Source organism: Gavialis gangeticus, unplaced genomic scaffold (genome assembly GCF_001723915.1).
Source record: "Gavialis gangeticus isolate Ggan-Ray unplaced genomic scaffold, GavGan_comp1, whole genome shotgun sequence".
Taxonomy (NCBI): Eukaryota; Metazoa; Chordata; order Crocodylia; family Gavialidae; genus Gavialis; species Gavialis gangeticus.
Window position 1 is genome coordinate 19,159,764 of NW_017729002.1, and position 25,241 is coordinate 19,185,004.

Consider the following 25,241-nt stretch of genomic DNA (forward strand, 5'->3'; position numbering starts at 1 on the left):
AACACTGGTCCAGCCTCCAGTGCTGCACCAGGTACATTTCCTGGGACAGCTCCTGGCAGATACCACACAGCAGAGGGAAGCATTTCAAGGGTTCAGAGAAGTGTGGGGAAGGTGGAATAATTTGGCTGGTTGACTACAGTTAGCTGTTCAAAAAAAAAAAAAAAAAATCACATGACCTTAAATGGCAAAGTAGGTAGGGTCTCCAGGAGAGGCCAGAGGCAGACTGACTCCTCCATTCTCAAAGTTTCAGCTAATGCACTAATTGTTGGCATGAGGAAAGCAACTGTCTTGGGACCATGGGGTTGCTTGCTCACGTGACTCCTCTTCTCTGCTGTCTCTCGCTCTCTGAAGCATGTTCCCAGCTGATCAACACCATCCTCCAGATACCTGCTGCCTCAACTTCCCTCTGTGCTCTCAGAGAGGAAAGGAGCTGTACTGTCGAACCAGCCCTCGTGCTCATTCTCCCAGACTCACTCAGCTTCCGGGTGGAAGTCACCCGACGTCAGAACTCCTACAGGGGAAGGAGACAGGCATTGTTCACAAAGAAGGCTGAACAGACATCTGGCTGGGGTTATCTGAGCCCAGCACTCCTTCCTGCCTAAGCAGGGGGTCGGACTTGATCTATTGAGGTCCCTCCTGACCCTAGCATCTATGAATCTATGAAGGCCCCAACCAGGGAGGGCAGATTGGAAAATTAACCCTTCACTAGGAGCAGAGGAATGGGAGCTGGGAACAGGGGCTTGCAGCAGTTCATGTGAGGAACTTTAAGGGGCCTATTGAAAGGCTCAAGCTGACTGCAGTGACCCTCAAGAGGTTTTCAGATCTGGATAGAAGCATGTAGGCAGAGCTACAGAAAGGAAAGTGAAAGGAGAAAGCAGCATTTGATGGACACTGACATTGATCCCAGCCCCTTGCCCCCACTCACCATTCTTCTGTTAGGGTTCTGGCCAGTTCTGCTTGTTCCGCCCCTGGTCCTGAAGCCTGGTAAGGTTTTGAGTCACAGACTGTAGGGCTTTCCCTATGGACCAAAGAGAAAACCACCATTACCTACCACACCAGACAACACAAGTCAAGGAAGATGTGGAGTCACGCCACTCTATTCCCAGGTCTCTCTAACCCAGCCCTCCCTCTGTTCCTCTGCCTTCCAGTTAGGAGAACAGTACAGGGACCCCTGAGAGGCAGCTGCATGGTTTGCTGTACAGGAGAAAATAAGCGCAATTAGGGAGAACAGTCTTCTCCAGCACAGCCATATTAGCAGGGGACAGAGCAGGGAAGAAGCAGACTATGTCTCAGTCAGCTTCTCTGGCTGCATGGGAAAAAGCTACTCTTGTCTCACAAGGTGACACGGGAGCCACAGAACCACCCCGAGGTGCCTGGCTCTAAGAAGAGCAAGGGCCACAGGACAGCTGTTGAGGAGAGTAATTATGGCCGATGTGCAAAAAGTCTCTAGTAGCTTTTTGGCATGCACTGGAGCCAGAAAGCCATGGATTCAAATGCCACACAGCCCCAGGCTGCTCTGGCACCACTGGATGGGGGACAGCTTACAGATGGCATTCTGTGTAAGACAGGAGTCTTCCCCCCCTCCCAGTGCCAGAAAAATTGCCCTAGGGCTTGTTTGAGAAGAGTTGGGGATAATCTTAAGGTCCTAACCAATACTCCCCCTGGCAGGAAGGCAGGCTTGCTGCACACAGAGTTGTAGCTGGCATTGTCGCTGCATTCCTAGCACCTGACATGCTGCTTGGGGATAATGAGAGAAGTGTCAGGCACAACAAAGCCATGTTCTACAGAGAAGAAAGATGAAGAACAGAAGGAACAAAGCAGCCCCATCACTGCACAGAAAACCTACAGGCACTGATGGCAAGGGATTGGGCTCAGGGAGCAGGGAAGAGGACCTGTGCCCTGGGAGGAATAGTGCATCTGGGACCAGTAGGAGAGGGGGAAGTGCCAGAACTCTGTTCCAAAGAGGTTGCTGCAGGGTGGCACTGTGTAGGCAATAAGCTCACAGCCAGGGCAAGGCAGAGTGCAGCAGCACGTTGCCTGTGGTGAGTATGATGGTGGCTCCCATAAGCTCTGAAGGGAGCCCCCAGGGGGGCCTCACTGGCTAGACTGAGGCTTCTGCAACAAGACTGGGGGAGGGGGAAAATAAGAATTGAGATGGGATACCCAAAGAGAGGAGCTGTCCGAGGTCTGCTCTCAAACAGGTGCAGTGTGGTTTGCTGTGGCAGCAGGAAAAATATACAAAAAGACACCCACACCAGCACCAAGAGTGTGAAGAGTCCCATCTGGATTGTAAAGGGGAACAGGCTTACACCCCAATACAGGTCAGGCTGCAAGAGCTTTACCCAAGAAGGTCTTTTTCCCAAAGCAGCAGACATGCCACAGGTCCCCAGCAAGAGCCCCAAGACCACCATCCATCTTACCCATTTCTCCCACACACTCCTCCAGGAGAACTGACAGCTCAGGCAGGCTCAAGGATTTCAAGGATGCTGGCCATTCTTCAAGACCTGGGAGAGACAGATAAAGGGCAGAGAGACTTGCACTCACTTCTACAGCCTCTGCATTGCATGGCCCAAAAAAAATGAGGGCTTGGACTTCAATGCTGCTGACAGCATTCACCATGAAAGTAGCTTGATTTGGGTGGGTCTGGCAAGATTTAATGAGATCCAGGATCAAACGAGTCACTTAAGTCCACACATAACAAGAACTGGTTTCCCTTTCTCCATTCATTCCCTAATTTAAAGGAATGTTTGTGCTGCACGAGTGGCTGTTTATGAAATTCTGCTACTTAGTGCTCAAAATCATTGCCCTTGAGATGCTTAATAGGTCCAACACAAAAAATCACAAGGGAATGGAATTAGATTTGCTGGTTGCAGTTGCTCATTTCACTCCTGTTGAAATAAGAAGTGTAGGTCCTGTTCTCATCTGTGACAGACACCCCCCCTTCCCCCCCCGAGTTCTCCTGGGATTTACAAACAGTTGTCAGTGAGGCAGCAGCACCTTTAGTGAATTTCCTGTGGTACACACCAGGTGGGCTAATGGGGAAAGTCTAAACTTGAACAGAAGTATTCTCACAAATACTTCCATCAATACAGACATTTAAAGGGCTCCCAGCACTTTCCACTTGTCTAAGATAAACGTTCCCAGAAACATCAATCTAAAAGCAAAATCTCACCAAAAATCAACAGGACCTAAATGCTCTGGAAAAATCTTACCCGAAACCACTCTTTCCTGTTTATAAAGCTGTTCAGCCATTTGAAAGACACTCACTAGTTGTACTCTCAGTTCTAAAAAGGCACCTTTAAGGCACCTCTTGTACTTACTCCAGTATCTGTATTTTTTGCTTAGCCTGATTTTGTGTTTGCTAACTTTTTCATGTACCCCTGTGACTATACAGAGCCAGCGCAGCACATGGTTCTGCCCCTCTCACTCAAGCCTTCTGCACTCACCCATTCTCAGTTCTGCCTTTGTCTCCAGCCTCCTGCTAGCCACATGTTCTTGATTCAGCCGGGAGGACAACTCAGTCTGACAGGTTCTGCCAAATGGGACAAAACCCTGTTAGCGAGGCACACTGGCACTCCTAGAAAACACCATACCAGCATGGCCAAGAAGCCACTACTATGCCCTGTAAATACCTGCTCGGGTTGCCAAGGGATCACAATTAACTGAGAGGAAACGTTTCTTCAGTTTGGCAACTCACAGGGTTACAAACTGCTCTTCGTTCCTTCCCAGGCTGCGGAAGATGTGCCTGAGATTTTCGTCCATCTCCCCAGCTATCTTTGCCCCATCCACAGAGGAGCTACAGGGGAAGAAGAGGAGGAGGGGCAGGGATGAGCAGGAGAAGGCCTAAGCTAGGGGCTATCAAAGTCTGCATGATACTTGAGCCTGATCCACACACGAGTGTGGCACCTTTGTAACACAGATGTAAAGCTAAGCCAGGACTCAGCAGGTTTAGACCCAGCATCTACACACAAAGCTACAATGGTTTGGTGTTCAAATGCCTTCACTTAAACTAGTGCAACCTTCTGTGTGTGGACAGGCCCTTGGACAGCTTTTGCTTTAAAAAACAGAGCAAGTTTTCAGCCCTCCTGATTATGGGTAAAGCAAACTTCCCTGCTCCTGTTCCTCTCATTGGAAGGTGAACTAAAATGGCAAAACCAATGTCAACACCAATTACTGGACTGATGATCTTGTTTGTGGATGGGAACATTGGGATGGCCTCCCTGGGGTAGGCCCCTTCTTCATTTTCCTTGGAACTACTTACTTGATCTGCTCTAGTAAGACCCCAACATCTCTCGTTATGGCCTGTGCCTCTTGCAGCTGAAGCTGGACATCATTCCAGGCCATATCTCGCTCCATCAAACAGCTCTCGACCACAGCGCGCAACTCCTGCTCCTGGGACACCTGTCCCTTCATCATTTCCACCTCTTCACATCTCTATAGCAGAAGAGAGTGGGAGAAGAGGGACCGAAACAGGAATGTTGTACACTGAAAACAGACACTTGACTTCCACTGAGATACCAGTGGAGCTTTCTGTTTTAGTGGTATATGGAGCCACATAAGACCCTGGCAAACATCTCCAGCTCACCAGAAGCCCAGTTACTAGTGAGAAGGAAACCAGACAAGTTTCCCCACACACCTTAACCTGTGGTCACTCAAAAGCAAGGCCAGCCCTGCTTTTCATGATTCCACTTGGAACAGACTTTCTGCAAAAGTGAGTGCCCCAATCTTAGCATAAGTGGACAATGATCAGGAAGAATGATCAACATCCCCACCAGCACTGAAAAGAAAAGGTTAAAGATGTGCAGAATCAGCACCAAGGCTTATGTGACCTTTTTTGCCCCTGGACCAGACACTGGAAACACTCAGCTCCTTCCCCCAAAACTACCTGCCTTGAAGAGGCATCACAAATTATTTTACTGTTCACTTCAACTGTCTGAAACAAGCTTCTGAGCCACTATTAGCACTGGAAGCTGGCCCACAGACAGTTTCTCTGCCCTGTGAGCCTAGAGCCATGGTTCTTACCTTATGCAACTGAATGGCCAGCTCCTGCATTTCAGCCTCAAGCCGATCTGCATATGCTAATTCTAGGGCATCACTGGGTGGCCGGGCACTGCTATGCCATCGAGCAATGGCAGATGTCATCTTTCTCTTGGGTCCAAACAGACTGGAGAGACAGCAACAATCACTTAATAGCAGTAATTCTCAAGGACCTGGCTTCAGAAGCTCCTGTCTTTATTGCTCAGGCCCATCAAAACACCCATGAATGGCCACTTAGAGGCAGCAAAAATCTATCAATCTTCAGTAATTTGGGCACCTCTGAACAAGACTGTTACAGACTGACAGGGCCACTGCTTGAATTGTGCAAGGGCACAAGGCTAGAAGACCAAGGCTTCCTGCAGGTCAGAATTAAACTGCATTGGTAGAAATGCAAAGGGTACCAGGTTAGAACAGCATGGTGGCGAAGGGCAAGAAACTGAAGGACACTAGCAAAATACTGGATGGGAAGAGAGAGGTTGGAAAGCAAACTCAGCAGCTAAACTCTCCTGACTCACCCATGTGTCAGTGCCATGGAGGGGATTACACCACATAGACTTACGTGATGCCTATTTCCTTCAGATCACTCTCTGTAAGGGTCAGAAAGATGCGGAGGTCAACATCCTGTTCTTCAAACACCTGGAGGTACTTCAGGCACCCGATCTGCTCCAGAAATGTTGCCAAATCCTGCAGCCGGCCAACGCAAACAGGTTAGCAGGCCTATGGAGAACAGGAACCCTAACTCCTCAGCACAAGAGGCAAACAGCTACTGTCCAGGACAAACACCTGCTGCTTCCTCACTTTATTAGGCTGTGTTCACTTTCACAACTTACTCAGCACTGTCCAGAGTTGAATGGAAAAGAATGGCACCACATACACACACATCTGTCTTTCTGCTCACTAAAGAGTACATTCCTCAACCTGCCACTACAACATCATTAGGCAGATGGAGTTGTCTCAGACATGAATGGCTTATTATTAACATTAGATCTAGTAGGTGCACTGAAATTGGGAGAATAGTAGGGGCCAGAAAAAAGGCTGGAAGAACTGTGGTTAGCAGCTCTGGGACCCACAGTAATCAGGGAGAGCAATACACTAAGCCCTTCTATGTAAAAATAGCTACTTTGTTTTAAGTGCATTGAAACTAGCAAGTTCAGCAACAAGCACCATCTGGGTGACTAGTCTGGAATTGTGGGACAGAGCTACCTTTATAAGTGGCACATGCATTCTTGCCCCATTGCAGCAGGGAGATTCTGCTCCCCCTGTGGCTGTTACCTGGGGCCCTGTGTAGGCAGGAGGCTCTGGGAGATTATGGACCATGCATTGCTGACTAGATGCTCCAGCTTTCCCAGGGCTGTGTGTCCACTGGCTGTCACTGCTGCTGTAACGGGTCTTGACCTTTGTGTAGCTTTTTGCTTGCTTCCGACTAGAGAGCTTTTTGGCATGGTCAGAGTCCTGTCAAAACACAAGCAGCAAACTGAACGGCAAAGGATCAGTGTATAGAATTATCTTGAATACTACAGGGGACTGTATCCCTAGGGAGTGAAGTAGTACATAAGAATGTCCAGGGCTGCACTTCCATCTTATTGTCTGACTTCAGGCAGGGTCTGTCAAGGGATCTGGGTAGAAACATGATACTTAGTCTTATTCATAGTAACATGGTCAATACCATGCAACTTTCACCAAGGCAGAAAAAATCCAAAATACATGATTAGTAAAGACCAAATTTCTTGTTAGCAAGGGCTAGCGATAGGAAAACCAGAGCCTAGGACGACTCCAGTCTTGGGAGGGTAGCTGAGAAGGCTGCATTGACTGCTCCAAAGTGGGACGTCCCTTTTTTTTTGGCTTGCAAATGAAATCAGACACCACATACTGAAGCCCAAAGAAATGTCAAATCCTTTGACCAGCAAAGGGATGGGGAAGCAGCTCTGAGAACTAAGGAGCCCCTCTGGTGCCCAACTATATCATACTCATGCAGCATGTGCCTACAATCTGTCCCCCACTACAGTCTCCCACCCCATTCTCATTAAAAAAATTAGGAGATTGTAGTGTCGATGCCTACATAGTCAGATGGGTCGCCAATTGGCTGGAAGGCCACACCCAGAGAGTGGTGGTGGACGGGTCATTTTCGACCTGGAGGGATGTGGGCAGTGGGGTCCCCCAGGGCTCGATCCTTGGGCCTGCACTGTTCAACATCTTCATCAGTGACTTGGACAAGGGGGTGAAAAGCACCTTGTTCAAATTTGCGGATGACACTAAGATGTGGGGAGAAGTGGGCACGCTAGAGGAAAGGGACAGGCTGCAACTAGATTTGGACCAGTTACAGGGGTGGGATGAGAACAGGATGGGATTCAATACTGACAAGTGCAAGGTACTGCACCTAGGGAGGAAGAACCAGCAGCATACCTACAGGCTGGGGAGCTCCCGTCTTATCAGCACTACTGGGAGTAACAAGGAAAAATGGCCATAAGTTGACAGAGAGTAGATTCAGGCTAGATATCAAGAGACGCTACTTCACAGTCAGGGCAGCTAGGATCTGGAACCAACTTCCAAGGGAAGTCGTGCTTGCTCTGACCCTGGGGGTCTTTAAAAGGAGGCTAGATCGATACCTTGCTGGGGTCATTTGACCCCAGCATCCTTTCCTGCCCATGGCAGGGGGTCGGACTTCATGACCTGCTCAGGTCCCTTCCAACCCTACCAACTCTGAAACTACAAGAGATTTAGAACCTAGCTTTAAAAATGTAACGGGCACTCAAACTCCTGGACAACTCCTTTTGGTCTCATCATTCATCATCTTACACAAACCAGCTGTACCCCAAAGTAATGTTGTCATTCTGCTCCCCCCGTAATTCCAATTGATGTTCTGTCTTGTGTCACCTTCCCAAATTCCATCAATACTTATCATTACACAGTTATCAGAATTTGATATGGGAGACTTCCCTTCTGGCTTGCCTGTGTCTGATCAGAGCATGGTACTTGGGGAAAGATTTTAAAAGTTATACTGAATTTTAGTACTCACAAAGACATGGGTCAGATATCACCAGTTAGAGCCCAGCAGTGAAGGGAGGGGAGGTTGATTAGAAAGAACAAACTAGCCTGCCAGCATGTGTCACAAAGCTTTTATTTCCTGGCGAGGCTAAACAATCATGACAACTACTTATTTTTGGACAAAAATGCTATTTGTATGAGGCCCCAAGAAAGTCCCAAAAAAAAAAAAAAAAAAAAAAATATCAAACTGGCCAAACTGAATCTCAATCTTCTCCAAGGAGGAGGAAGAGACTTTCACTCACTTCTACAGCCTCTCCATTGCAGGGGCCAAGAAACGAGTGCTTGGACTTCAATGCTGCTGATAACATTCACTATGAAAGTAGCTTGATTTGGGTGAGTCTGGCAAGATTTAATGAGATCCAGCATCAAACGAGTCACTTAAGTCCACACATAACAAGAATTGGTTTCCCTTTCTCCATTCATTCCCTAATTTAAAGGAGACATGTTTGTGCTGCACAAGTGGCTGTTTATGAAATTCCGCTGCTTAGCACTCAAAATCATTGCCCTTCAGATGCTCAATAGGTCCAACACAAAGAATCACAAGGGAATGGAATTAGACTTGCTGGTTGCAGTTGCTCATTTCACTCTTATTGAGATAAGAAGTGAAGGTTCTGCTCTCATCTCTGACCCCCACCCCCAAGTTCTCCTGGGATTTACAAACAGTTGTCAGTGAGCCAGCAGCACCTTTAGTGAATTTCCTGTGGTACACACCAGGTGGGTTATAGGCCAGGTCAGGACACATACACAGGTGGGCTGATGGGGAAAGTCTAAACTTGTGCAAACCAAAGTATTCCCCCAATTACTTCTATCATTTACAGGGCTCCCAGAACTTTCCACTTGTCTAAGATAAAAGTTCCCAGCAACACCTACACAATTTAGAAGCACAAATCTCACCAACCCGCCCCCCCATAAACAAAACAGGACCTAAATGCTCTCGAAAAATCTTACCCTAAATCATTCTCTTTCCTTTTTATAAAGCCGCTCAGTCATTTGAGAGACACCACTAGTGTCTATACATAGATTCATAGATGTAGGGTCGAAAGGGACCGACCTTGCAGATCTTCTAGTCCGACCCCCTGCCCTCGGCAGGAGAGAAAACTGGGCTCAAATGACCCCAGCTAGGTAATCGTCAAGCCTCCTCTTAAAGACCCCCAAGGTAGAAGCCAGCACTACTTCCCTTGGAAGTTGGTTCCAGAGGAAGCACAAGAGCTGGGATGAAAGGAAAGTGTCGCAGTTGGACAGTTCCTGCCTATCAAGATATAAAGGTACAAGGAAGGGGCTCAGGCATTTGACAGACAGCTGGATCAGGACTGAACAAAATGACTTTCCCCTTCCTATTATATTTAAGCAGGTTTAGAAGCTTTCTTTTCACCCTGCTGCCCTGCAACATCTCTATCCTCAGAAACTAGTCTCATGGTAGATATACAGCCCTGGCAGGGGGTGAGAGGTTGCAGTGCCCGATCCATGTTCTGCCAGAACAGTGACTAAGGTAAGGTAAAATGCAGGGCAAGGTGAGACTAGACAAAAGCCTCACTTCATTGCTCTCCAGTGACCCTTCACTGCTCATCCCAAGGGTTTTGGCCAGACATTCACTGCTGCTGCTGCTGCTTCTGACTGTTGTCAAGTTTCTTGTGGAGAACATGTTTTCTTCTGGAAAGGAAAAGGATAGAACAAAGAGTTTTACTTTCTCTCCTCATCCCACTACAGCTCTTACCATCTGCAGTGAGTTGAGGAGGTATCACCTCATCTTAGTGACACTGACTGCATTAATTAAGCAGTAGTATAACTAGGGTATGATGACCAGGGCAGCCACCCTAGTACCAACTTGGTGGGGAGGGGAGGGGAGGGGAGGGGAGGGGGAGTGGAAACAACTACTGCAGCTGCACCAGTGGTATGGCAGCAGCTGGAATTTGCCACTGCACCCATGTCACAGCTGTTCTTGGTGCTTGGCTTTTTGCCATCAGGTGTGGTCTTTTGTGTCAAACATCCAGGAGTGGTTACTCTAAAGTCACGGCATGAGGTCAGAACATGAAGACAACAAACATTTCCCTCCAATTCTGCCATAAGCCAAGAGTTAGCTCTTTAATCACACTTCTCTTCCCGGCTCCTTCCAGTAGGCAACTCACTCTCATCATAAAAATCAGAGCAGCAGGGCTGGAAGGGACCTTCTGGGGTCATCTAGTGCAACCCTCAGGCTGAGGCAATTCACTCTCCTCTGAGAGTGCAGGGGAGAGCCAATGCTATGTCAGCTCAGGATGCCTACACAAGAGACTATTATATTCAAGATGCAGATATGGGAGAAGGTAGGGGAAAGCTGCCTTCCTAAAACCAGGGGAGACTGCAAAGGAAATGTTCAAACTTATATTTGGTCCATTCTCAAACTTAAATCACCTATGGATTCACACCCTCCTCTGAGACAGTGACATACCCCTGCTGCTACTGCTCTCCACGTCCTGTTCATTGATTGGAGAGGTGACATCCCGGTACCGGAGAGCCTCTCCTTCAAAGCTGCCATCATCATTAAATGTAACATAGCCCTGAAGAGGGACCTGTTCTGTGTGCAAGAGATAGAGTTGAACAGCAAAGGGGTGAGAGTGCAGCTCTACCAGACAGATATTCACACAATGAATGAGGCTGCCAGCAAATGTCCAACTTAATCATTAAGGAAGGAAAACACATTTTAAATGGTAAATTCTATTCTCCTCTGAACAGTTCCCAGAGTTATCAGGAACAGGGAAGCCAGCTACTTCCATCTGAGAACAGCTGCACATATACACCTAATCAGTGCTAGCTGCTCTGACTATATCAGTCTCACATGGTAACTAGCCCTGCAGTATACACACCTTTGGCAAAGTGAGCCTGAAGTACTTTCTCTTCTCTACCACTAGACTTTCTGGGTTAAAATTTCTGCTCCTGAAAGTGGAGTTACTGAAGATCCTCCCTTAACCCATGTACAATTTGGAAAGATGCCATATGAGCTTCCATTGGACATACAACTGGTGTCACCACTCTGGCAGCATCCTTTGAAACTTCAATATGGGTCAGTATAGACATGTCAGTACATTTGCAATGGGAATATCACCTCTCTGCCAAAAGGAGGTACCAAACACTAAACTATTTTCTTCCTAGCCAGAAGAACATCAAAATAGGTGAATCCAAGGAGTTAATATTCAAATTAGATCTGTCCTTCTAGCCTAACCCTTGCCACTACCATTTCTATGGCAGAAGCAAATGTTTCTGGCAGTCTTTAAGATTATGCTCGACTGTTCCAGGAACAATTTCTGAATCAACAATCCTGTTGTCTTACCAGACTAATCTTTGCCCCTCACTAGCTTGCAAATCTCTCCCCGACTCTTAGTTTTTATCCTGTGAAGGACAAAGGCTGTGCTCAAGTGTCTGAGAGAGAGCATCAAGAGGACAGTCATGAAACATTTTCAGACAAACAAAAAACTCATTAGCGTCTACCCTTGCTGACATCCTTCCTGACTCCACGGCTCAGCTGAGGGCTGTCTGTTACAGGCAACTGATTTACAAACCTTTGAATGACAGCAGTTTGTTCAGGCAGACAGCTTGTTTGTGGCTGGGAGGGTAAAGCAGGAAAGTCTAAACAGAAGGGGCATGGAAACGTTGATACGGTAACAACAGCACTGTGACAGCACAGCACTTTGAGGAGATCAGGAAAGAATATCCAGGTTAGATTTCCTAACTAATGCTCACCATATCGAGATTGCTTCTTCCCTCCAATTCCAACTGCTGTTATCTTAGCCAAAGCCTGGGGCCCCTCATGGATGCTAGGGCCCTTGGTCTTACGAACAGGTCTTTGTCTCTGTGGCACAGAGCATGATTCATCTGATGAGCTGAGATCTTCATATTTTCCTGCAGTCCAAAAACAGACCATTAGCTTCATGGAAAATCTTAACCACCAATAAGTTTTATTTGCTATTGTCTCATTAAAAACACTGAATGAAACAGGAAAAAAAAAGCCATGAGTAAGCAATGGCTGCCTACATCAGAAGTTTGCTGTTGCCAGGTATCTCAAACCCAGAAAGGGCTAGCATCCAGGATCCTTCTCACATTTGTATGTCTTCTTTAAATCACTTCCCCTTCACACATTTTCCCTTAATATGCACACACAAAGATGTCTCAGTTACCTGGGCCCCTGCAGAAGACCTTGGGCACAGGGGCTGTGTGAAGGTCTATCAGTCCCACAATCTTCATGTGTCCATACTTCACGGCCAAGGTCCGTGCTGTGGTTCCAATATTATCTCTCACATCTACTTTCACACCCTTTAGGGAGGCAATATGTATACTTGTCATGGTCATACTGAAGAGGCACCACCTGCAGAATTCAAAGGAATCAAAGAACCTCCCTGTCCCATCAATCCCTCTCTCCCTTTGTCTCTGTCTTTTTAAAAATCTGTCAGGAAGCACAGGCTCATTTTTGTAAAATAACTCTAGATTCATGGATGAACCAGTGCATCTCCCATTTCAGAACCTGCTGCCAGTCCCCTCCTCCTCCTATAAAGTATCCCATTTGCCCAATATCAGTGCCACCACCATTTGGAAACTAGCTTACTTTTACTCCTAGTTGTATTTACATTGCTGCATCCTTCTTTAACACACTGGACAAATTAAACATAAGACCAAGTCACTGCTGTCAGAGGCTAAGTGGACTGCATATTCAAAGGCTTTAAACAGAAAGGTTGCAGATGCCTATTAAGCACAGTATGCACACAGGCAGGTCCAAAACAATCTTCAGGAGTGGCTAGATCATATCTAACTGGTGTTATGGCTTGTCTTAGCAAAAAATGCTATTAAAAGGTTCCTTTAATTGCACGATTTGTCACTGAAATAATCCAGGAACTCAAGATACCATGGCATTAATATCATTGCCCAGTTTGGAAAGGATTCTAGATTCCAGAAGCCTTGGCTAGAATGAGGTCCTCCAGACTGCATAAGGTACAAAACACATTGGAAAAAGACACCCCTGCACAAAGAGCTTACAGTGAAAGACAAGTGACAAATGAAGGGGATAGGCATGGTAAGAGAAGTTGCTATACTGAGTCCATTACATTCTTGCTTAGATTAGACAGTCTAGAACAAACACTGAGATCTCTCTTCTTATTTAGTAATAGTATTGGAAATAATGTAACACCACTCCAAGAAGACTGGGATCTCAAAACAGAAGGGACTTTATAATGCAGAGGAGCAACCAAAACACATGACACCCCTTAAAAGGATTCATGTCCCAACAGCCTGTATTCTCCTACTGCATGTCTGAACCCCCACATTCTAGGATTTATTAAGGACTGAGCAGACACTTACATGATTGAGAAGATACTGGACAATTCTCTCGTGGCCAGAAGCAGCTGCTTCCATCAGAGGAGTATATCCATACAGTGGCTCTCTACATAACAAAGAGAATAAGCACACAAGCAGTTGGAGACAGGAATTATTAAAGATGTAATATAGTCTGTTAGTCAATCATCATCAACAGAGGCTGGAAGATCAGAATGCCCCCAGTGAACACAGAGGCAGGATCTAAACCCTGGCTTGACTAATCTTCAAGGGATTGTATTGTCTAGGACCTTTTAACCAGCAGCAAATTAACTTTAATTCTTCACCAAAGATCACATGCAGCCAAGTATTGTTTGGTAAGCTGCACAAGAAAAGTGTTATTTAATGTTGCTGGCATATTCCACCAGGGCACTTCCTATTTCTGCCATCAGCTAAGCATATTGGTTAAGTCCATCCCCAATGCAGTCAGCAGGAAAGGTGACTGACATCTGCAAAGTCATAGCCACATACAATACACACCCATCTGTCCCATATGCTGTTCTTGGTTTGAATCCATACATATTTTTAATATGTACCTTTTACATAAGCAGTGTAAATTTCTAGTTGCTGAGAATGAACTTCATGCTACACTTGATCTTTGGTATGCAGAGCAGTTAGAACTCAGAGGAGGATGAGTTAATGCTTAACTAAACACTTACATCCTGCTGCCAGGTACCAATAGCTGTTAGTATAGTACAGGGCTATCAAACTTATCTGGCCCTGAGGGTGGATGTAGAATGTGGAGCCACTCTGGTGCATGCTCCACACAGAATGCAGGGCTGGAACTGGCATGTGGGCTACAGGCAGCACAGAGCCAGCCAATGCATGTGGCAAGTGGGATTGTTCAGATGCAGGCCCTGCATAGACCTTGCCCCAGACCAGCCCCACATACTGCCCAGCCCTGCATGCAGCACACACAGGACCAGCTCCACCCACTGTATGCAGCATACAGGACTAGAGTTGGTGTGTGCTGCATGTAAGCACATGGGGTTGGTTTGAGAACTTCAGGCAACACCAGGGGCCAGATTACAGGCCTCCACAGGTTGCATCTCTGTGACCTCTGATATGGTATACAGAGGCATGAAAAAACCTTTTCTCCTTGTGGCATGGGTCTGTGCTTATCATCCCCTGCTATAGACTGTGTACACAGAGAAAGATTTTGTTGGCAAAGCTACACCATCTCTGAACTCCACAAACCCCAGTAATTACCAGTCTAGCCATTGGCAATTATTTAAAAACATTCAAATGCAAAAAATATTTGCTGCAATATGTAAGTTTAACCTGGAAATATCCATTTATATAAAATAAGTGCATCTTTCAAAGGAAAAATAAATATCAAGGAAATGGGGTTGTGCTCAGAAATGCATCATTCCTAGTCCAACAAAAAACTCATCTAGAAAAAAAAAAAAAAGGTCAGCTGCAATAAATTGTCTCAATCAGTACAACTATTAGCAGAGATTAAAGGGTAGATCAGGTGAACAGGTTTAGCCTCTATGATTTCAAACAATGGTGATTTATACCAGCTGAAGATCTGGTCTTCAATTTGGAAATTAGCAATATTGGGAATTAATGAATAAAGCAGAAATAACCTCCACATATCAAGCAGCGTGTTTCACAGGCAAATTACCAACAGAGCACAGCATTCTCAGAAGAACACAAAAGCAACGTGGTGAGTATGAATACCCAAAGACTGCAGGGTCTGCACACAAGCACTAGCCTAATCAGGGCAGGCAGCAGAGTACAAATGAAGTCAGGAGCAAGCTTTGATGCTCTCTTTCTTTCATAAAGATCAGCCCATAATGGAACAAGCAGCAAAATTCCACTTGATGCTGACTTAGATGTGGTATTGCAGGCAGATTCCACTCCTCAGCTTATGTGGCACTATGCTTATTACACTTACTGCAAAGATGATATTGACAGTGCATTGAAGCTCATTTCCTTAAGGCGTTAGAGGGGAAGAGGAAATGGAACATATGTTCTTCCTCTGCTCTGCTGCAGTTGAATATGTTCATAAACTAAGTCACAGTGTGCAAATTTTAAATTATACAGATATCTGAGATGAGAACTATTGAGCGTCTTACCTGCAGTTGGTATTAGCTCCATTGTCCAATAGGAATTTGACCATCTGTTGGTGTCCAGTGCTGATGCAATGGAAAAGGGCAGTCCAGCCATGAATGTCCTTCATCTCCAGCTCTGCACCTTGCTTCAAGAGAAGAGAGAATGATCTTTACTGCATCACAGCTCCTGTGAGCTGCTGCCCCTCTGTGTTGCACCCCCATCAGGAACCTGAATTTACAACAGTGCATTGATCTTACAGTTCTGTTATAACTGCTCATGGAGTCCACTCTTCTTACATTTAAATAACACAACTTCAGCTTTCAGTGGTAATTACCGAATGCCCACCTGGAGGAGGAAATAGGCAACACTCTCATTGCCACAGCTGGAAGCCAGCATGAGTGGAGTCTGCCCTTCTGGTGTTGGGATGTTTACATTCACTCCTGCCTCCAACAGAAGGTGCACAATTGTATCATGGCCGATGTAGGAGGCATACATCAGCGGGGTCCAGCCACCACAGTTTCTCTTATTCAAATCTGCATCTCCTCTAAAAAACAGAGAAAAAGTCAGCTGAAAGTGTGTTCAGACCAGATGGGGTTGTAGTACAGCCAAGTCTCCTGTAGCAATTATCATTTTTACTAGTATGGAAGTTAAAAACAAGACTAATACTGGTAGGTTTGCCACACTAAAGTTCTCACCTGTTCTAACCCCACTGTGGCTGAATCAGTGGGAATTTGGGGTTAATTTCCTCAGGACAGATATGTCCCAAGAGTCACCCTCCACTGAGCACAGAGCTGCTACTGTCCAGCTTTCCAGCAACATGCCCTTGTTCTAGTATAGAACCCTATACTACAATCATCTAGAAATAAAATCTGAGTCAGCTGTGCCCCCCAGCTCCTTACCGCTGAATACATTCCTGAACCACTTCATATTGGCCAATGGAGGAGGCTGTGTGTAGATCCAGCGGAATATCCAATTCTTCTCGACAGAGCATTTGACCTACACCATGCCACATGGAAAGGCTGCGGCTTAGCAGCTCTGATTCACTGGCTTCATCACTGAGTTCTGACATCACTCTGAGTCCTGAAGGACCAAAATAAAAACAGTGCTCAGTTTACTGATTTCAATGTTCTACAAATGTTGTAATACAGGGGTGTCAACCATGTGGCTTGTGAACCAGATCCAGCTGTGATTCTATACGATTCAGCCCATAGGTCACTGGACTAGCCCCACACAGCAGCCCCAGCCCCATATGCCCTGTACACAGCACAGGGTATTGGTCCAGGACACGTGCTGCATGCAACACCCCACCAGACTGGCCCCATGCACTGGTTCTGGGGCTAGAGTGGATTGGGCGGAGCTGGAACTAGCACAAAGGTCCAGGCTGGCAGGGTGTCACATGCAAGTGCACACCCTGAACTGTCCACCTGTGCTGCCTGCCTTGCTCACGGCCAGCCCATTCCTGCATGCAATATGTGTTAACCTTGGGGCAGATGCAGCACATGGGTTGGGCAGAGGATACTGGGGCACTGACCCAGACTGACCCCATGATGCCTGCAGTGCTCGTCCAGCCTGTATGCTATGGCCAGGCCCTGTGCTGACCCCACATGCTGCTTGCACAGCGAGTTCTAGGGCCAACACGTGCTACGTGCAGTGCACAAGCTGAACCGGGGGCTAAAGGTCCTGAACAAGGAAGTCCGTCCTAGTACAGCCTGCAGGATGGCTCGGGGACCCTCCATCCAGCCCATGGAGCCAGATGAGTCTGACACCTTTGTTTGGCTCTGAAGGTCAGGCATACCCTTAGCTTGGGAGGTGCTTCTGTGTCAGAAATATACCACTGGAATTCCTACTCTTACCTGGATCTCCTCCTCTGCCTTCTGTGGCCAGGAAAGCTATACTGAGAAGCAGGAAATGTTGCTGAAGAACCTCCACAGACAGCCTTTTAATTTAGTATTCTCTTTGGGTCAAGGACGCTCTACAGAACACCATGACAAATTATGTTAAGAACCCATCTTTTACAAAAAGTTTCCAGTCAATGAGATTTTTGTTCCTTTCCTCTTCCAGTTAGAACATGGTTAGGATGGCTTTTGAGCATATGTGCCAAGACTAAGCTTTACACATTATTAAGCACTGAGACAAAGTGCAGCCCTGTACAGTAGGGGCCAGATTTATAATTTAAAAAGGAAAAAAAGATGCATTGGGAAGAAGGGCCATTTTAGAAATGTTTACCTTGGAGAGCAATGTAGCCCTGCTTAAATTAAGGGACAAGCATAAGGAATGACAAGCACCAAGATACACTTCAAAAACAGCAATATCATCTGAACAAAGTTAGCACCTCCTCATGTTGTCAACTGCAAGGAAGTTGTTGTCAGTGTTACTACCTCAGCAAGTCAGGAAGGTTTTGGCTTCCATGACCACAGCCTTCCCTTTGGGGAGAGAGGCAGTGAGCTGCTGGGAAGGGACGGCCTCCACGTCTCTGCTGGGGAGGAGCCTCTTCTCAGCAAGGCTGACCTGCTCCACCGGCCTTTAAACTAAGCCTGCCGGGGGATGGGGAGACTACCACCACTGCTGGCCCGCTGAGCAACCCTTGCAAAGCCAACAGTCTAAGGCACTCGCGGGATCCCACCCCTGCCCCAACCCTGGAACAAACTGAAGGCAAGGGCCCCCAAGGGGACACTTGCATGCCTATACACAAATGCCAGGAGGTTGGGGAATAAACAGGAGGAACCTGTCCTCTTGCTAAATGCAAATAATTATGTCATCACAGGGATAACAGAGACCTGGTGGGACTCCACCCATGACTGGACCACAGGTATAGATGGCTATACCCTGTACAGGAGGGATCAAGTGGACAAAAGGGGCAGGGGTGAGCTCTCTCTCTTAAGGAAAGCTACACACCCCTGCAAGCCGACATTGGCACCCACAGTGGATGACTTGAGACCCTCTGGGTTAAAATCCATGGTGAACACGTCACAGGGGATATTATGATGGGAGTCTATTACAGACCCCTTAACTAGGGCCAAGACCTTGACCAGGAATTTGCCAGAGAATTGGCTGAGGCTGCATGCTCCCAGTCCATGGTTGTCATGGGAGACTTCAACTACCCAGACATCTTGTGGGAAGAGCGCTCAGCCAAATCAGAGGGGTCGCAAAGCTTTCACTCATGCGTGGATGACCTCTGACACAAGAAGTCTATGGGCTGACGAGAAGTAAAGCACTGCTTGACCCGGTACTGGAAACCATGGACGACCTAATGATCGAAGGGAGGCTGGGTGACAGTCACCACGAGCTGATCACCTCTCTCATCCGCCGTAAAGCTGGCAAGTCAGTCAGCAACACGGAAGTCCTCAACTTCAGGAAAGCTGACTTTGACAAGCTCAGGAGGCTTGTCAGGGAGGCCCTAAAGGGACACAACCCAAAGGGGAGGGGAGTCCAGGACGAGTGGTTGCTCCTCAAGGGAGCAATACTGGATGCACAAGCAAAGGATATCCCATCTCGGAGGAAAGGCAGCAAAATGGCACAGCAGCCCCCCTGGCTCTCCCAAGGAGGAATACTCTGCTCTGGTCTGGACCTGCAGAGAGCAAACCAGGAAAGCCAAGGCCGCGCTGGAACTCCAGCTAGCTACACATATCAAGGACAATAAAAAGGTCCCTTTTTTAGATATGTGGGGAGCCGGAGGAAAAGAAAGGGCAACACTGGACCCCTGCTAAACCTGATGGGACAACAGATACCCATTTAGCAAATTTGCGTTTTCCTGGGCATTTTGCGTCAGTTTTTCACCAGACCCATGGGATGCCCCTGCCCACTGTGGGAGAGGGATGCCCAGATGAGGGAGATTCCTTATCCTCCATCAAAGCTGATCTCGCAAAGGAACACCCTGACAGGATGGATACCTTCAAGTCAACCAGCCCTGACAGTTTACACCCCAGGGTACTCAAGGAGCTGGCTAGCATCATAGCTCAGCCCCTGGCACAGATCTTCGAGAACTCCTGGTGCTTTGGTGAAGTGCCCGAAGATTGGAAGAAGGCCAATGTCATGCCGATCTTCAAGAAAGGGAGGAAAGTAGATCTGGCAAACTACAGGCCCATCAGCCTGACCTCTATCCTGGGGAAGGTCTTGGAAATGATTATCAAAGAGGCCATCCTTAACAGACTAGCTGAAGGCAATATCCTGAGAGGTACCCAGCATGGGTTTGTTGCTGGTAGGTCTTGCGTGACCAATCTCATTTCTTTTTATGACCAGGTGACCCATCACCTGGGCAAGGGGGAAGAGATTGATGTCATATATCTTGACTTCAAAAAAGCCTTCGATTTGGTATCCCATGATCACCTCTTGGCTAAACTGGCTTAACTGGATAACTGTGGCCTTGACCTCACCGCGATCCGCTAGCTGGGGAATTGGCTCCACGGTAGGACCCAGAGGGTGGTGGTTGACAGAAGCCACTTGTCTTGGTGCATGGTCACCAGTGGGGTCCCTCAAGGCTCTGTCCTAGGGTTTATTCTTTTTAACATCTTCATCAATGATGTAGACATTGGTGTCAGAAGCAGACTGGCCAAGTTTGACACCGAACTCTGGGGTAAAACATCCGCACCTGAGGACAGGAGGGTGATCCAGGCTGACCTGGACAGGCTCAGGAAGTGGGTGGATGAGAACCTGATGGTGTTCAACACCAAAAAATGCAAGGTTCTCCACCTTGGGAGGAAAAACCTGCAGCATACTTATAGGCTCGGCTGTTCTACACTGGTTGGCACTACAGATGAAAGGGTCTTGTGGGTCATGACTGACCACAAGATGAACATGAGCCTTCAGTGTGATGCTGCAGCTAGTAAAGCAAGCAAAACACTGGCATGCATCCACAGGTGCCTCTCAAGCAAATCCTGGGACGTCATTCTCCCCTTGTACTCAGCCTTGGTGAGGCTGCAGCTGGAGTACTACATCCAGTTTTAGGCTCCACAATTCAAGAAGGATGTGGTAAAGCTTGAGAGACTGCAGAGGAGAGCCATGTGCATGATCAGAGGTCAGGAAAACAGACTGTATGAAGAGAGGCTGAGAGCCATGGGACTCTTCAGCCTGGAAAAGCACAGGCTCAGGGTCGATCTGGTGGCCACCTACAAGTATATCGGGGTGTTCACCCAAGCGCCCCAAGGGATGACAAGATCGAACAGTCACAAACTCCTTTGCAACCAATTCAGGCTGGGAACAAGCAAGAAATTCTTTACTGTCCGAGCCCCCAAGGTTTGGAATACCCTGCCGCCGGAGGCGGTTCAAGCACCCACTTCGAATGCCTTCAAGACACATTTGGATGCTTATCTTGCTGGGGTCCTGTGATCCCTGCTGACTTCCTGCCCCTGGGGCAGGGGGCTGGACTCCATGATCCTGCGGGGTCCCTTCCAGCCCAAATGTCTATGAAATAATTTGGTGTGTGAACCCTGGAAATTACATTAGCATACTTCAAACAAATACACCAGCCAGTTGTTCTTTCAATTTGTTCACTGTTCTGTTTACAGTAACTTAGTTAAAGGAAGCATAATTTCACGACTGCCTGAAGTTAATTTTAATTTCCTGCCTGAAGTTAATTTTAATTTCCTAGCCAGGGAGTTTAATCACCTTAAAATGTAGAGATAACAATGCATGTACTTGACTCTTTACTAAAGTAATCTGATGCAGCTGCCTCAGTATTTGAGGTCTTATTTCTTAATCTGAATTTTGGAACAAACAATACTCATTTCCTTTTCTTGTGAAAGAACAAGGATTAATTTATCTCCAGCACTAGATCTTTTTGTTTACAGCTTTCTCTACCTCACATCTCTTTCATATTGCTCTAGCTTTGCATGTCACCACTCTCCCTGCTCATCCTCAGCTCATCACTATTAGGCCCCTGGAAGACATTACACTTAAGGGGGCCCTTGAGACTAAAAATGTTAAGAATCACAGTGGTTCTCAACCTTTTCAGATTCAAGGGACCCTTAGAAAATGCTGGCTCTTAGTTTTCACTCATTTTTGACAACATAAAAATACTAGAACAATTATTTTGTGGTAAAGAACTCAAAAAGACCAGCTAATCATGTCTTAAACAGTATGCCAGCCACACATTTGTATGATTAGTGGCATGATAAAAAAAGGAAATAAACCACAAAATTATTCCACCAAATGTGTAACACTGTAATTTTACACTTGGTTTCAGGTCCTGACCATGCAGCTGCTCTGGGACTGCCTCCGGTGCAGTCCCAAGGCTGGGATCCACAATCAGCTGATTGTCAGTCCCAGCCACAGGACCACAACAGAGCAAGTTTGACACTCTTGTGTAGTCCTGGGGCTGGGACTACTAATCATCTGACCAGTGGTCTCAGCCCCAGGACCATGCTGGTTCATCAGGCACCCAAGCTTCCTACTTGGCTGTGCAGGGGGAGCTTGGGAACATGATCCAAACCCTGATCCCAGAGTTGTGCGTCTGCTCAACATGTGACATGACAGGAGGTTCAGCTGTTGGAATAAAGGAATAGATCCCATCACACTATTAAATGAACACGTGCTATGGGCCTCAATCATATCTATTACAGTAGTGCTTAGGGTCAACCAAGGGCAGGGCCCTCCTGTATAGGTGCTATACAGATTGCGATGGAGGGAGTGGGAAGAGTTAGAAGCCAATCAGTTCAGGAAAAAAAGAAAAAAGCCTGGTTAAAGCCACAGAATCTGTTGACAGTATTTTCATTAGTTTCTTCTAACCTACCTCTGCAGCTGCTCAGCCAGTTTCAGTCTCCTTCAATTTCCTAACCCCAAGCCAGTGTAATACAGGAAGTTGTGCAGATTTCTCTCCCCATAAAGGGCTTCTGTCCTGCAGTTCTGGATTTGGAGGCTGCCAAAACTGGCCTATGCCTTTATTCAAGTATGTGCTATGACCATAAATTTCACATCTCCTTGAGCTTTGCCAGATCCATTAAACTCAGCAACATTAATCCAGCATCACCTTAATTCCTATCACGTTCTGCAAAAAAATAACTCCTTTGCAACTGATCACATTGTAATAATCACTCAGGGTAGGACACATGCCTACATTTGGAGGCCTTTCAAAAGGGCAGCAGCTATTACTTTCCTACTGTGGGTGCAGACAAGCCTGGAATGATACCAATGTAGCAAAATCCTTCAAACTGCTCCAGCAATGTAAATGTATCAGCTGCTACCCTTTTATAACACTCCCCTTTTGAAACTTCTCCAAGTGTGTCTGTGCCCTCAGTAAACTGATTTTGTCAGTCAAAGGCTGAACACTGCAATTGTTACTTTTCAGTGCACTGCAGGCTGTGATCCAAGTTACTGGCTTCTTTGACCACAGGATGTTGTTCCAAGGATTGCTAGGAAGAGATGGGCTTCCAACTGATGAAGAGAGGGAAGCGCGTTTTTGCAGACAGGCTTGCTAACCTAATGAGAAGGGCTTTAAACTAGGTTTCCTGGGGGATGGAGACCAAAGCCCTGAGGCAGGGGAAATGGGAGACCTGGAAGAAACAAAAGGAGGAAGGGGCAACAGTGGTTCCCCCTCCTCCTTCATGAGAAAGTAGGGCAATCAGGCATCTGTAACCTCAAGTTACAGGGCAACCTCAGGTGTCTGTACACAAATGCACGGAGCCTGGGAAACAAGCAGGAAGAACTGGAAGTCCCTGCAGTCTCAGAACTAGGGCAGGACTGGAATAACAGAGACTTGGTGGGAGCTCACATGACTGGAACACTGTCATAGATGGGTACAAACTGTTCGGGAAGGACAGGCAGGGGAGAAGAGGAGGAGTTGCACTTTATGTAAAAGAGCCGTATGATTGCTCAAAGTACTAGTATGAAACTAGAGATAGGTCTGCTGAAAGTCTCTGGGTTTGGGTCAGAGGAGAGAGCAACAAGGGTAATATTGTGGTAGATGTCTGCTATAGACCACCAGACCAGGAAGATGAGGTGGATGAGGCTTTCTTCAAACAGCTGACAGCAGTTTCCCAATCGCAGAAGTCCCCCTGATTCTCATGGGGGACTTCAATCACACTGACATCTGTTGATGACCGAGTTCAGGATTGAGTTCAGATGATTGAGTTTAGGATCCTGAGGAAAGCAAGAAAGGAGAGCAGCAGAGTAAGGACCCTGGACTTCAGAAAAGCAGAGACTCCCTTAGGAAACTGATGGGCAGGATCCCCAGGGAGGTCAGCCTGAGTGGGAGAGGAGTTGAGAAGACCTGGTTGTATTCTGAAGAAACCTTACTGAGGGCACAGAAACAAACCATCCTGATGTGCAGGAAGAATAGCAAATATGGCAGCCAGCTTGGTTCAGCAGAAAACTCTTTGGTGAGCTTAAAAACAAAAGGAAGCTTATGAGAAGACTGATGGGGGATTTGATAGCAGCCTTCAACTACCTGAAGGGAGGCTGGAAAGAGGATGGAGCTAGACTGTTCTCAGTAGTGGCAGATGACAGAACAAGGAGGAATGGTCTCAAGTTGCAGCAAGGGAAGTTTATGTTGGATATCAGGAAAAACTCTCACTAGGAGGGTGGTAAAGCACTGCAACAAGTTACCCAGCGAGGTGGTGGAATCTCCATCATTGGAAGGTTTTCATGCCTGGTTTGACAAAGCTTTGGCTACTTATATCTACCTGGGGATGGTCCTGCTTTGAGTGATTTCTGTGATTCTATGATTCTACTATGATCCACAGGACCAGCTGTAGATTTGGCATGGACATATACAAGATTCTGGGTATGACTGTACCCTGCCTTCCTGAAGCATCTGGGGAAAAAAAAACAGAGGAAGAGTACAGTGCAACCCTAAAGCTGGGTAGTGACCCTCACAACTATACAGTTGTTCCAATAAAATATCACTGACAAGTCTCCTTGCCTCTAACATTTTTCTTGAATCATCACACTTACGACATGACCCAAACACTATAAACACAAGCATGTTTTGGCAACAGATCTCTTACGGACAGGCGTACACAGGAGGAAACCCCACGCAGCAGTGACAACGGTAGCTTGAAATGACGAGGAGATGATCTCAGTCCGGTGCCCGCGGCAGACTGCGCCGCCTCCCGCCCCGGGCTGTGTTGGGAGGCGGGAAGAGGCGTCTAAGCTACCCTGGCCCAGGCCGAGCGGGAAGGACGCTGCCGGGACCCGCTGGGCGGGGACAGGAGGAAGCGGAACCCGCACGGAGGCCCTTTGAGCTGCTTCCCGCGGCCGCCGCCCACCCGCACGAGACCGGCCCACCCGCCCCTCGCTCGCCGCGCCGCCCTCACCTGACCCCTGCACAAGCCCCACACTTCCGGGAGTCCCGCCCCCGCGGAGGCCGCTGGGAGTCTGAGCCTCCCTCCCTGTGAGCGAACCACACGTCCCAAGCTGCTCCGCGAGAACACCCGGTCAACCCGCCCCCCGCGGCCAATGGAACAGAACCGTTCTGCAAGGCGGGGCTCGAACTAGCCAATGAAATGCAAGCCGCGCTAGGTCCTAGCAGGGAGGTAATAAGAAGTGGCAGTTCTGGCAGTGGCCATAAAGGAGGACAACGTCGATTGTTTGGAGAGAATCGCCAAGTACGGACAAACATCGCCTGTCCCGGGCAGCAGGCCTCTGAGGTGCTGTCTTTTACGTAGCAGTTAGCGTTTGCTTTCCTTTCCTGACAGGACAGGATAGGACAGAAAGCGTTCGCTTTCCTTTCCGGGCAGGGGGAGGGGGGATTGCTTCTAAGATATGATTAAGTCATTTCCATAACATTCCCTTTGTTAAGATTAATTCATGGAATTCCTGAAATTTTCACT

The 25,241-nt window shown here is 47.3% G+C and overlaps 2 protein-coding genes across 5 annotated transcripts in view; one reads left to right on the forward strand and one right to left on the reverse strand.

Annotated features, from left to right (window-relative positions):
• Nucleotides 1-7: 7 nt before the first annotated feature.
• Nucleotides 8-24,755, reverse strand: ANKS3 (ankyrin repeat and sterile alpha motif domain containing 3). 4 transcript variants are annotated; one of them, XM_019507578.1, is made up of 18 exons: nt 24,726-24,755; nt 17,331-17,449; nt 16,377-16,557; nt 15,823-16,021; nt 15,501-15,622; nt 13,408-13,489; nt 12,234-12,369; nt 11,800-11,958; nt 10,511-10,636; nt 9,617-9,732; nt 6,310-6,489; nt 5,597-5,721; nt 5,023-5,164; nt 4,262-4,434; nt 3,447-3,532; nt 2,421-2,504; nt 926-1,018; nt 8-511 (listed from the first exon to the last, which is right to left on the reverse strand). In XM_019507578.1, the coding sequence occupies exons 3-17, from the start codon at nt 16,544-16,546 to the stop codon at nt 936-938; spliced, it is 1,983 nt and encodes a 660-aa protein (XP_019363123.1). In that variant the 5' UTR covers nt 16,547-16,557; nt 17,331-17,449; nt 24,726-24,755; the 3' UTR covers nt 8-511; nt 926-935. The 4 variants fall into 4 exon arrangements, 3 of the variants coding, with proteins under 3 accessions (XP_019363123.1, XP_019363124.1, XP_019363126.1); XM_019507579.1 differs by lacking the exon at nt 24,726-24,755 and adding an exon at nt 24,364-24,611; XR_002095685.1 differs by lacking the exons at nt 8-511; nt 926-1,018; nt 2,421-2,504 and adding an exon at nt 3,633-3,796 and having other exon boundaries at nt 3,446-3,532.
• Nucleotides 24,756-24,980: 225 nt separating this feature from the next.
• CUNH16orf71 (chromosome unknown C16orf71 homolog) overlaps nt 24,981-25,241 on the forward strand; it is a 250,942-nt gene continuing 250,681 nt past the window's right edge. Inside the window, exon 1 of the mRNA XM_019507572.1 lies at nt 24,981-25,058. The gene's annotated coding sequence lies outside the window, so the exon portion shown is untranslated. The remainder of the gene's footprint in view (nt 25,059-25,241) is intronic.